The sequence below is a fragment of the Lycium barbarum genome, chromosome 12 (genome assembly GCF_019175385.1).
Source record: "Lycium barbarum isolate Lr01 chromosome 12, ASM1917538v2, whole genome shotgun sequence".
NCBI classification, from domain to species: domain Eukaryota; kingdom Viridiplantae; phylum Streptophyta; class Magnoliopsida; order Solanales; family Solanaceae; genus Lycium; species Lycium barbarum.
In genome coordinates, this window is record NC_083348.1 from 34,572,812 (window position 1) to 34,586,471 (window position 13,660).

The window sequence follows — 13,660 nt, forward strand, 5'->3', positions numbered from 1 at the left end:
TTCGAATTTCTCTATTTTCATAATACGCAGCAGAGTTGTAACAACATTCAGCAATAAAGGTCCAATCTTTCCCATTCGACTATTATTTCATCAAATGTTTGTTTGCTTATCGTAAGTTATTTTCCCACAGTTAAGTCATAAGCTGTTGTTTAAGTACTGAGGTTGAGGCTTATAAGTAAACTGACCGTGTTTTCAATTAAGTTGGGGTTACTATAGTATTATCTAATATTTAGCTTCATGTTTCTTGTCTGCATATTTAAATCTTTTCCATAATAGTTGCTGATTAGAAGTTTTGGATTAAGGAAATGACTTCGGGTTTAAAGGGGTGTTGATATTGTTTTCTCCTGAATTTACTATACTAGATCTATGATAAGAAACAAAAAGAGTTTTCCAGATTGCCTTAAGTTGATGTTGGACGAAGGGAATATTTTTATTAAGTCATGGTTATAACAAATGCCTTTCATCTAAATGACTATAAATGTATTTTTCTTTTTTTTTTAAATAAAAAGGGAACAGTGCTGCATGTTTTGATATGTTTAGTTATTTACCGAAAGTTAGTATACTTGTAAAGTTTTAGTGGTAGAAATCTTAAGAATATCTTTTGGTACTAGCTTTAATTAGTTAATAGATTTTATTACTTAATGCTATATTTACAGCTTGTCTTATTTGTACCTGCTTTACTCTATAAAATGTTAGTCCTACGTACGCGAAGAGGAGCAACTCGATTTTCTTGGTTTGAAATATGAGCTAGGAGGTATATTTTGTAAATATTCTGGGGCCTATATAAACATTAGAGGCCTATTTAATCAATTATTTAATTGTGAAATGAGCGAGATGGGGCGCAAATTATTTCAAACCCCGTTGTCAAGAATAAAAGAAAAGAGCGGAAAAACCAATTGTAAGGGAGTGAGATGGGTTGCGAATTTATTCAAAACCTGTTGTCAAAGAGTGAAAAAGGACTAAAAATAATGACTAAATAATTTTAAGTCTCGGATTTTAAAGACAAATAATTGCCTTTAACGCTATACGAGCTTTAGGCACGTTTCAAAACATTTGTTTCGATTAAGAATGCGGTTACGCATCTTATTTGGAGACGTTCTTTTAATAACTCAAGGATGCGGTTACGTACCTTGGCCAAACTCGTTTTAATAATTAACCTTGTTTCGAGTAAGAATGCAGTTATGCATCTTATTTTGAGACGCTTAAAAGATTCGGAATGCGGTTACGCATCCGGTTTAAGACCAATAAATGTTCAACAATAAAAGTACGAACAAATCAAGGTTCAGATGCATAATATATCCAAAAGTAGGTTAAGCTAAGTATAAGTCGATAAAGCGATCGTGCTAGAACCACGGGACTTGGGGAATGCCTAACACCTTCTCCCCGGTCAATAGAATTCCTTACCCGGTCTTCTGTTTTCGCGGACCATAATAAAAGAGTCATTTCCTTTTGATTAGGGATTCATAAGGTGGCTTGGAACACCAAAACTCAATTCCAAGTGGCGACTCTGTAAATAAGATAATCCCTTTTCAAAACCGTTACTTCAAATGGAAAAACCCTTTAATAATAAAACTTGCGCGTTTAGAATTCGAGGGCGCAAAAAGGGGTGTGACAGCTCTGGCGACTCTGCTGGGGACACTAACCAGAATTCGAGCTTTGTGATATTGCCTTATATTTGGCTTTTATTATTATTATTATTATTATTATTTGGATATATTATGTTTTTGGCCTAATGTGCTAATTGCCGCTCATTTACCGCTTTGATATTGTTGAACTGTATTATAAAATGCCTTCTCTCGCGCACCCTTCTGAGTATCTGAAACATTTCACACACGGGCACAGGAATGCAGTTATGCATCCTAACTTTCTGTCAAGATAAAGCCGGAGCGTCTTGGCGCCCGGTGGAGGATTTTAGTCACACATGTTAGGCGGGACAGGATAAGCAATGAAGTCGGAATAGCACTGCTACCGACAGTATTGCCCCTCTCCGGCTCGAGTTGTCCGCTCGGGTGACCCAGTCTAGACACCTTTTCCATTAGGTTTTAAACCTAGCAGAACTGAAAACGCAGAACTGGTATCCCTAGTAGGCTACGTTTATCTGCATCACGTGCATTTGACTTCGTGGGACTCGGCACAGGGGTTGGGTCTGACTAGGACAGGTGACCTTTTTATCAGACCAACATGTGCATCTAATGTGCTAATTGTAATATACTTGGAAGGTGCCTGATTGTTGACCGGCTTTAGGATAACCAAGGGGGTTCGAGAGAGATAAATATCACTGACTTTTGGGCCATTAAAAAAAAAAAAAAAAAAAAAAAAACCTGTTTGGCCCTATCCTTCTTGAGAAAAAAAAAGATAAAAAGAAGAAAAAGAGAGGAGGTCAAATATCATCCCCATTCTTTTTGAGTTTATATGAACTACGCGAGCCTGATTCTCACCGTCCGTGAGATACGTAGGCAACTCTCCTCGAGTTCGGCCCCACCTTCTCAGGTTCGAGAGGGTCATTTGTGTAGTCCTTTTGTCCATTTGTGTCAGGTTAGTTTGTCAAAACAATACAGATACTAAGTCACTTCGCAGAGTCCTTTTCATAAATTAAACGTACCCACGAATCGGTGACAGGGTATTTAGACAGTTGACTCTAGGTTTGGTTTTTCAAGTCCAATGTTGGGAACATTTGTTGATTTTTGCTATCTGGGTCACAGTAGACTGCTGTCATAAAAAAAAAAAAAAAAGCCCCATACGGAGATTGGCTGTGATTTTTCTTGCCTTAGCTTTTAAAACCACATATTTTACTACAAGTTTATTTGTCATCCACGTGCATTCATGAGTCTATGTCTAAAAAGGTCATTACTTTCATATCCAACAGGTCTATATGAGTCTTAACCATGTATTTACATCCATAGGTACAACATGTTTTATCCGGGCCGTGGGAAGTGTCAAAAGAGGAAGCGAGATGGGAGTATACCACATCAGGTTGTCCATGAGGTCCCTTGGAAACTTTGGACATGGTGGAATGAAATGGATGTGCTAGAATACACAAAGATCTTTAAGCATATGGGGTTCTTGACCAACATTATGAAAATCAACCCTAGGAGGGACGTGATTGATGCTTTGTTATCCTTTTGGGACCCTACAAAGAATGTGTTCCGATTTTCAGACATCGAGCTGACCCCTACCTTAGAGGAAATTGCTGGCTATACCGGACTTGGTGAGAACTACACCGCCAGAAGCTTGTAGCCCCAAGACTTATTTCTGTGAACAGTTTCCTCACAAAAATGAACATCGCTAAGCGCAAAGAGGGTGAGAAGAAAAAGGGCAAGGAAGAATTTTTGGATGAGGGCTGGGAATCCCTCGACAAAGGTTGGGTTTCTTTAGAATTCTTGTATGAGAGGTACGGGAGAAAAGACGGGTTTGAAAGGTTTGGAAAAAGGCTCAGTAATAAAGGAAAGTTTGAAAATTGGAAAGACCACAGTCGTTTTGCCTTCATGGTGGCATTTTTAGGAATAATGGTCTTCCCAAGAAGGGGGCAGAAAATCAACATCCGTTTAGCCGGGATAGTAGACGTCTTGACCACAAAGAAAGATCATACCATTGTGCCAATGATCTTAGCGGATATTTATCTGGCCCTGACGGTTTGCCAAAAGGGAAAGGGTTACTTTGAAGGGTGTAACATATTATTACAAATGTGGATAGTGGAGCATCTCTTCCGACCCCGTCACGTGGCAAGATTTGTTCATGATCGGAGTGATTACATTTCAAGATATGAAACTAGGGTAAAGGATTATAAGCAACCGGATGGTGTGGAGGCATGGATTGGAGAATTTCATTCATTAACGTCAGATAAGATCACTTGGAACTTCCCTTGGTTCCCTTGGAGAGAAGTCATATACACATCTACGCATCACCCATTTCTCTTATTGATGGGTATTAGGGGTGTTCAACCGTATGTACCATTACGAGTTTTACGACAATTTGGCCGACGCCAGATAATACGTGTAACAGAAGACATGACGAATTTTGTATTTGGGGTAAGACCAGAAATCCCGTTGCCTGAAGGATTAGTTGTGGAGATTTGGAATGGCTGTCTGGTTATGACATTCGATACAATGGTTACCGAGCGTCATTCGGGGGAAGTGCATCCAGGATACCCTATATGGCTCGAGAACCAACCAGTTGTGAAAGTTCAGCCCAAGAGATCCACAAAAGGGCCAGTAGATTATGAAGCCGAAATTGACATAAAAATCGCGATGGCGATGCAGGAGCACCATGCCGCCAATCTACTCTTAAAAGCAGATTTAGAGCGAGCTTGGCCCAACAACAAATGGAGTATGAGGAAAAGATCAGACAAGCCCGTTTAGAAGTAGGCACAGATTATCAATCCACACTGCAAACCATAAGCACAGACTTGGAGCACGCTAGGGCAATAATTGAGCAACAGGATGTAGAAATTGCTGAGAAAAAGCCCAAAACAGCTGCACTACAGGGAAAGCTTCAACTTGCTACGATTAGGGGGTCACAGATAGCGGAACGTGCTAAAATTATTAGACAAGGTTTGCAAGAGAGATTGAGCATCCTTGAAGAGGACATGCACCAGCAGCAGAATGAGTTTGAACGGAAAGAAGAACAGTTTAAAAAAGAAAAGGCTGAGTGGTTACTCTCCCAAGATAAACTTCACGAAGAATTGGAGGAAGCAAAAAGGAACTTGGCTCGCCAAAATGTAGGCTCTGATATGTCCCAATTAATTCAGGAAAGGGAGATGTTACAGGAGAAATTAGAGTCAGTGATCGTGCGTGAGGAAAAGGCGAGAGAGGAGGCCACTGCCCGTGAGTTAAGGATAAAAGAATTAGAGTACAAATGTAGGATGGTTCGAGGTAGGGTCCGAGGTATGGCCATTCGCTCTTCACAAGCAGGTTTGTAATATGAAAGATTGGGCTACGAGCAGTTTCATTCGCAAATACCTACCTTTGTCGATCACCTCACCTGTACACTGCAAGGTTCATATAGGGGTATGGGTGGCCAGCTGAATCAGAGTCGTCATGAGGGGGACAAGGAATAGAAGTGTCGATGCAGTCAACGTGTTCGTCTTTTACCTTTTGCTCTTTCATTTTTCCTTTGAGTCAGTGTTACGTTGTCTTTAGTATTAGCGGAGTCGATTTTATTTCATTTTTCATCTTTTCTTGGAGTCCTTGTAAAATGATGTAATGAAAGTTTAAAATCAATGGAAAAGATTTTATTTTTGAAATAACCCAGCTATTTGTACGAACTACGTTACGATCTGATTCATGTTTTCAACATGATACGTAGGCAACCCCCAACGGGTTCGATCGAAGCTTCTAAAACCTGCAAAAAAGAAAGGGAGAGAAAATAAGAGAGAGAAAAAGAGAGGTTGAAAGAAAGGGATAAGAAGAAAAGAGAGATGAGCGATGAAAAAAAAAAAGCGAGGTTGCGCCTAGATAAGCTGGGATGAGACATAGGGCCTGCCATGGTATACATGCATATGAATGTATGATTATGAATTACTTAACCCTAACATTGGCTATTTTACAGAGAAGAGTTAAGGTAAAAGTGGTTGGTTTGTGGCCATACTGGCAACGCATCATTATTTCACAAGGTCAAAAGGCAGTATCGGAATGACGGAAGGGACTTCGCTACCGATGATCAACACGGGGGATGAAACAGAACGGGTGGCTCAACAGGAATCTGCTATCGCTGAGGAGAATAGAATTCTCAGGCAACAAATTATTGAGATGTTGCAAGGGTGGTCGAATGGTCAGGAACCTCCTTAGTCAATCCCTGGGTTCCCCGACATCACTTCTGCCACACAGGCATACCCACAAGCACCGTTATCTACTGTGGAAGACCCGGCATACCAACCTGGGTTCGGTCATTACACCAATTTTCCCGATACGACGGAAACTTCTGTAGGTCGTCCTCCAAGGGTACCAATCAGGACCGATCAGTTCGAGATTGCAACCACTGGGCCTGCCTACACATACCCACTGGCTAACCCCAAGCATGTTGCAAATATAAGGCCCGTTTACACAATATCGCCACCGACGGTTATGCAAAGGTCAAACTTTGGGCCACCATCTGACATCCGCCAAAAGCAGCATTTGGCACCATCTGAGCTATGGGATCACCGTGCCCATCGTACTTGTCAAACTCTACATTTTAGTCCAATCGATTCTGAAGGACCTGCTAAGAATGCGGTTACGCATCTTGGCCATGAATATGGAGGTCCTGCTAAGAATGCGGTTACGCATCTTAGCGCTAAGTATAGGGTTGCTACTAAGAATGTAGAGCACGACGAAATGGTTAGGAAGATGAAAAGTCTAGAACAAGCTATGAAGAACTTGCAGGGATCAGGAAGCTATAAGAGCGTTTCATACAATGATTTGTGTATGTTCCTGAGTGTTCACTTACCTCCGGGATTTAAGACACCGAAGTTTGACAAGTACGATGGGCACGGTGATCCCATAGCTCATTTGAGGAGATACTGCAACCAACTGAGAGGATCTGGGGGTAATCAGGAATTGCTCATGGCTTACTTTGGGGAGAGTCTGACTGGTTTAGCTTCAGAATGGTTTATTGATCAGGACATTGTGAAATGGCATACTTGGGATGATATGGCGAATGAGTTCGTGCAACAATTTCAGTACAATATTGATCTGGTTCCTGATAAAAAGTCTCTAACCAACCTGAAGAAGAAAGTTACCAAAAGTTTTAGAGAGTTTGCGATTCGTTGGTGTGAACAAGCTGCAAGGGTAAAGCCACCAATGAGAGAAGGAGAGATGGTGGAGACTTTTCTCCAGGCACAAGATGAGACATATTATCAACACATGATCCCGGCCCTAGGAAAATCGTTTATTGAGGCCATTAAAATGGGAGAAATAATAGAAGAAGGAATCAAAACAGGACGCATTGTCGGCTTTGCTGCGTTGAAGGCAACAACCCAAGCCATTCAAAATGGTTCAGGGAGTTTTGGTGGAAAGAAGAAAAGGGAAGATGTAGCTACAGTTGCACCTGGGCCACGATGAAACCCGAATGGCCCGCCTCGCCAATACACTCAACCCCAACCCCAAAACTATACCCAAGATCCATATAATTACCCACAACACTACTTCCCTCCCCAAAACCCACAATATTCTATTCCGCCCCCTCAGTACCCCATATACAGTGCGCAACCATATGTCCAGCCCCTTTGTTACCCGCAATGGCGCGCACCAACCCCGCAAGTCCGTCCTCCACCTCCACAGACTTACCAAGGCCCTCCCAGATCCAATTTTCGGCCCAGGCCAGAGTATAAAAGGGCAAATGCGGGCAAGGATAACTTTACTCCCATTGGGGAATCATATGCTGAGGGCATTAAATGTTTTAAGCCCAATTGAAGGAAGGATCCCAAATCCGCCTCCGAAAAATCTTGATTACTCTCAAAGATATGCTTATTGCTCTGATACCCCGGGACACAATATAGAGAAATGTTGGTATTTGAAGAAAGCAATCCAAGATTTGATTGATACGCAGCAAATTGTGGTGCAGAATGCAGACATACCGAATATCAATCAAAACCCACTACCAAATCATAAAGAAACAAACATGTTGGAGTTGATCTATGGTAGTGATGGGTCTGATGTTCCGTACAAGCCTATCATGAAGATTGAAGCAGGCGTGGAGAAATCAGTAAATGTGGCAAATTCCGCAAAGACAGCACCTTTGGGGTTAAATGAGGTTACAAAGAGGCCAATCCAGTCAGACGTGATGAAACCCTTATTGATTGTGAAAGGACCTCCAGAGAAGGTTGGGGAAAGTCAGGGAAAACCAATGTTGATCGTGCCAGGGGTGTCGAGCAGGCCTATTTTAACTGTCAAAGGGGCGTTCACCACCCCTATCATTATTAAGCCAATGACACAACTTCCAATAGTTGATGCTAAGGTGGTTCCCTGGAATTATAATCAGACTATGGTGACTTACCAAGGGAAGGAAATCATCGGAGAGGTAGACGAAGTAGGCGGCCTGACTCGTTCAGGAAGATGCTTCGCTCCGGAGGAGTTGAGGAAAACCAAACAGGTGAGGGAGGGCCAAATACCCGTTAAGAAACCAGTAACAGAGGAGGAAGCTGAAGAGTTCTTGAAAAAGATGAAATTGCCGGGCTATTCCATTGTGGAGAAATCAAGGAAAACCCCTTCTCAAATCTCTTTGTTGTCTTTATTAATACACTCAGATGAACACCGCAAAGCTTTGTTGAAGATTCTGAATGAAGCCCATGTCCCTACTGAGATTACAGTTAATCAATTGGAGAAAATTGCTGGGAGAATCTTTGAGGTAAATAGGATCACTTTCTCAGATGATGAACTACCCGTTGAAGGTACTGGACATAACCGAAGCCTTCATGTTACTGTAAAATGTGAGCATTCCTATGTCACTAGAGTTTTGATTGATGGGGGCTCTGGTGCAAACATTTGTCCTCTGTCAACCTTACAAAAACTAAATGTAAGTACTGAAAGAATTCGACCAAACAATGTGTGTGTTAGAGCTTTTGATAGAGTGAAAACTGACGCCATCGGTGAGATAGATCTTGTGCTTACAATAGGGCCTGCTGATTTCACCATAGATTTTCAAGTATTGAACATCAATGCCTCCTATAATATGTTATTGGGAAGATCGTGGGTACATATGGCTGGGGCAATCCCATCCACATTCCATCAGATGATCAAGTTTGAATATGACAGGTAGGAAGTGATCGTTCACGGTGAAGGGGATTTGTCCATTTATAAAGACTCCACTGTTCCCTTTATTGAAGTGGATAATGCTGATGAAACACTGGTGTATCAAGCTTCTAAGATAGTGGTAGCTGAGCAGATCCCTGAAGGGAAACCCATTCTGAGACCGCAATTGCCTCCAACATCTGTTATGGTGGTAAATGAAATGTTGAAACATGGTTTTGAGCCAGGAAAAGGCTTGGGGGCCTCTCTACAAGGTATGGTTTATCTGGTGTGTCCACGTGAGAGTCCAGGTCCATTTGGTGTGGGGTTCAAACCAACGGCTGAAGATAGAAAGAGGGTTAAAAAGCGAAAAAAAGAAGCATGGTCACTTACTAAGCCGGTGCCACCGATCTACAAGTCCTTCGTTAAGAACTCCAACAGTTTTTCCCAACCAGTACTGGACGTGAATTTTGGGTTGATTGGGTGTTTCCAGAACTTGTTTGTTGAAGCTGATGTGGTTGAAATTGGAGGGGGTCCCAGTAACGCGGATGTGCAGTTCATTGGCCCTGACGTCCAACTCAGCAATTGGGAAGTCACTCCTCTCCCAACCAGGAAGGAGTTTTGGTAGTCTGTTTTGTTTTCCTTTCCGTTATCCGAGTTATTCCAGGGTTGTAATTCAGATTTTTATTTTTCGCTTGTTTTAATGTTCAAACCCTTCTATCCTTCCTTTCAATGAAATGCAATTTGTCTTTTCCGTAAATTCTAATGTGTTTGTCTATTTTCTTTTGTACAGTTCTGTTTGTGCTGGTTCTAATGATATGACATGCATGCGGAATTCTCAGCCAGATCTTAAAATCCAACCTAACCATGAAACAATGAACCAAGAAGCTGAATATGATGAAGAAGAAGTATGTCAGGAAATAAGCAGGGATTTGAAACACTTCGAAGATAAAACGAACCCTAATTCGAATGAAACTGAAGCAATCAATCTAGGAGATCAAGATAATGTCAGGGAAACTAAGCTAAGTGTGCATGTTCAACCACATTCCAAGGAAGAATTAATCCAGGCTTTGTTTAAATATAAGGATGTTTTTGCCTGGTCTTATGATGATATGCCGGGTTTAAGCACTAAATTGGTGGTTCACAAATTGCCAACTGACCCCACATTCCCTCCTGTGAAGCAGAAATTAAGGAAACTAAAATCAGACATGAGTGTGAAGGTTAAAGAAGAAATCGAAAAGCAACTTGAGGCCAAAGTCATTCGAGTCACTCGATACCCTACTTGGTTATCCAATGTTGTCCCCGTTCCGAAGAAGGATGGCAAAATGCGTGTGTGTGTGGATTATCGTGATCTAAACAAAGCAAGCCCGAAGGACGACTTTCCATTGCCCAATATCCATATTTTGTTAGACAACTGTGCTAAGCATGAGATTGCATCTTTTGTAGAGTGCTATGCAGGGTACCACCAGATTATTATGGATGATGATGATGCAGAGAAGACATCCTTCATCACAGAATGTGGTACATATTGTTATCGAGTCATGTCGTTTGGGTTGAAGAATGCTGGGGCAACATATATGAGGGCGATGACCACCATATTTCACGATATGATGCATAAAGAAATTGAAGTATATGTGGATGATGTGATCATTAAATCAAGAAAGCAGTCTGACCATGTCAAGGATTTGGTGAAATTTTTCGAAAGGCTTCGCAGGTACAATCTTAAGCTCAATCCAGCGAAATGTATATTTGGAGTCCCGTCAGGGAAACTTTTGGGGTTTGTAGTCAGTCGGCGTGGTATTGAATTAGATCCTGCAAAGATCAAAGCTATTCAGGAGTTACCACCGCCAAAGAACAAAACCGAGGTAATGAGCCTACTTGGGAGGTTGAATTACATTAGTCGATTTATTGCTCAACTCACAACAACTTGCGAGCCCATTTTTAAATTGTTAAAGAAGAATGCTGCGATTGAATGGACTGACGAATGCCAAGAAGCGTTTGACAAAATCAAGAGGTATCTGTCGAATCCACCTGTATTGGTTCCTCCCGAACCAGGGAGACCTTTAATATTGTACCTATCGGTTCTGGACAATTCCTTTGGTTGCGTATTGGGTCAACATGATGTTACAGGCAAGAAGGAGCAGGCAATCTATTATCTCAGCAAGAAGTTTACTACTTATGAGGCTAAGTACACTCATCTAGAAAGGACGTGTTGCGCTTTGACTTGGGTTGCACAAAAGTTGAAACATTATCTTTCATCCTACACTACTTATCTTATCTCCCGCTTGGATCCTTTGAAGTATATATTTCAGAAACCCATGCCCATGTGCAGGCTTGCAAAATGGCAGATATTACTCACGGAGTTTGATATTTCGTATGTGACTCGAACCGCGATGAAGGCCCAAGCCTTGGCAGGCCATTTGGCGGAGAACCCAGTGGATGAAGAATATGAGCCATTGAAAACGTACTTTCCTGATGAAGAAGTGTCATGCCTCGAGGAGGTAATTTCGGATAACGATCCGGGTTGGAAGTTGTTTTTTGATGGGGCTGCTAACATGAAGGGAGTTGGGGTAGGGGTCGTTCTTATCTTGGAATCAGGACAACATTACCCTGTAACAGCCCAGCTTCGATTTTATTGTACCAACAACATGGCGGAGTATGAAGCTTGCATTTTGTGTTTAAGGTTAGCTATCGACATGGGGATTCAAGAATTATTGGTATTGGGGGATTCAGACTTGCTAGTCCACCAAGTTCAAGGAGAGTGGGAAACCCGTGATTTGAAGCTTATGCCATATCTACAGTGTTTGCAGGATCTTTGCAGACGGTTTATAACAGTGAAGTTTAAGCACATTCCTAGGATTCATAATGAGATTGCTGATGCTTTGGCCACCTTATCTTCAATGCTCCAACACCCAGACAAGGCTCACATTGACCCTTTACACATACAAACTCGCAATCAACATGCTTATTGTAATACAGTCGAAGAGGAACTTGATGGTGAGCCTTGGTTCCATGATATTAAAGAATACATCGAGTCGGGGGAATATCCAGCACATGCCACCAGTGACCAGAAGAGAACTATTCGACAACTGGCAAGCGGATTTTTCTTAAGTGGAGGAATTTTGTATAAAAAGACTCCAGATTTAGGACTTTTGAGGTGTGTAGATGCTAAAGAGGCTTCGACTATCATGACTGAGATACATTCAGGAGTTTGTGGACCGCACATGAATGGGTATGTTTTGGCAAAGAAAATACTTCGAGCAGGCTATTACTGGCTCATAATGGAGCGGGATTCCATCTGTTTCGTTCGTAGGTGTCATCAGTGCCAGGTACATGGAGACTTGATACATTCTCCTTCTTCAGAATTACACACAATGTCTGCTCCATGGCCTTTTGCAGCTTGGGGGATGGATGTGATCGGGCCAATTGAGCCGAAAGCGTCCAATGGGCATAGGCTCATTTTGGTGGCCATCGATTACTTTACAAAGTGGGTGGAAGCAGCAACTCTCAAGTCGGTGACTAAAAAAGCCGTGGTGGATTTTGTTCATTCCAACATCATTTGCAGGTTTGGGATCCCGAGGACAATGATTACAGACAATGCGGCGAATCTCAACAGTCATTTGATGAATGAGGTATGTCAGCAGTTTAAGATTACACATCGGAATTCAACTCCATATCGTCCGAAGGCAAATGGGGCTGTGGAAGCTGCTAATAAGAATATTAAAAAGATACTCCGTAAAATGGTGCAAGGTTCGAGACAATGGCATGAAAAGTTGCCTTTTGCTTTATTGGGTTATCGCACAACTGTTCGCACTTCAGTAGGTGCAACTCCTTATTTGTTGGTATACGGGACCGAAGCGGTTATACCTGCAGAAGTTGAAATCCCGTCCCTTCGAATCATTGAGGAAGCTGGAATTGATGATGATGAGTGGGTCAAAACCCGTTTAGAGCAATTGAGTCTAATTGACGAAAAGAGATTAACATCGGTATGTCATGGTCAACTGTGTCAAAGGAGGATAGCACGAGCACACAACAAAAAGGTGCGTCCCAGACATTTCGAAGTGGGTTAATTAGTGTTAAAGCGGATTCTTCCACATCAGGCCGAAGCCAAAGGCAAGTTCGCCCCAAATCGGCAGGGGCCATTCGTGGTGAAGAAGGTTTTGCCAATGGTGCTTTGTATCTGACAAACATAGAAGGCAAAATGTCTGAACTGCCATCAATGCAGATGCAGTGAAAAGATATTATGTATGATTTTCATCTGCCTACTTTGGATTACTTGTTTGGTGCTTGATATTTTTAAGGGTTGATATGACGAAGGCATTCTATTCTGCTACCTATACATTATGTCATCCCTTGCTACCCCTCTTGAGCCATAGTTTATTTTTCTTTCGCAACCCTCGTCTGGAATCAAGCTTTTCATAAATATAAAAAATAAAAAATAAATAAAAAACAACAACAACAACAACAAAAAATATATATTAAAAAAAAAAAAAACCTAAACTACGTTTGACCTGATTCTTGTCTCGGCAGGATACGTAGGCAGCCCTATTCTGGGGTTCGGTCCAACCAAAGAAAATCCAAAATTTTCCGTTTCGAAGAAACTGGGACAGAAGTTATTGTTTTCTTTCGAGTCGATTCCAAACGTTGTAAGTCTCATTCCTTATTACTTTTGTATTGTCGTTGAGCCTCCATGCCATCCTATATTTGCAACCCTATCCAAAAGCCACGTTACAACCAAATAAAGACCTTCAGATCAATCATTAAGAATGTCAAGGCTGAGCAAGCTATGAGTATAAGCCATTTGCATCATTGGTATCACTTGTGGCGTCAGCATAAGGGAGATGGAAGAAAAAATGAAAATGAGAGTCTTATTGGTGAAAACCCTCACGGGCACCATAAGGCGATTGTGAGTTGAGAGAATTGAGAATGAGAGAGTCTTATTGGTGAAAACCCTCACG

At 41.7% G+C, this 13,660-nt stretch overlaps 1 protein-coding gene and 1 pseudogene across 1 annotated transcript; both read left to right on the plus strand.

Moving 5' to 3' along the window:
* The first annotated feature begins 5,630 nt into the window (after positions 1-5,630).
* LOC132624187 (uncharacterized) lies at positions 5,631-7,037 on the plus strand. The gene is made up of 2 exons (XM_060339006.1): positions 5,631-5,769; positions 5,926-7,037. The coding sequence occupies exons 1-2, from the start codon at positions 5,631-5,633 to the stop codon at positions 7,035-7,037; spliced, it is 1,251 nt and encodes a 416-aa protein (XP_060194989.1).
* A 277-nt stretch (positions 7,038-7,314) lies between these two features.
* LOC132624188 (uncharacterized) lies at positions 7,315-13,419 on the plus strand (annotated as a pseudogene).
* The last annotated feature ends 241 nt before the right edge of the window (positions 13,420-13,660 follow it).

Bases quoted from the DNA above. Each gene is read 5' to 3' on its own strand.
- LOC132624187 (XM_060339006.1), top strand. From the start codon at position 5,631: ATGACGGAAGGGACTTCGCTACCGATGATCAACACGGGGGATGAAACA. The intron at 5,770-5,925 runs GTCAGGAACCTC...AAACTTCTGTAG, and splicing joins GTTGCAAGGGTGGTCGAATG to GTCGTCCTCCAAGGGTACCA.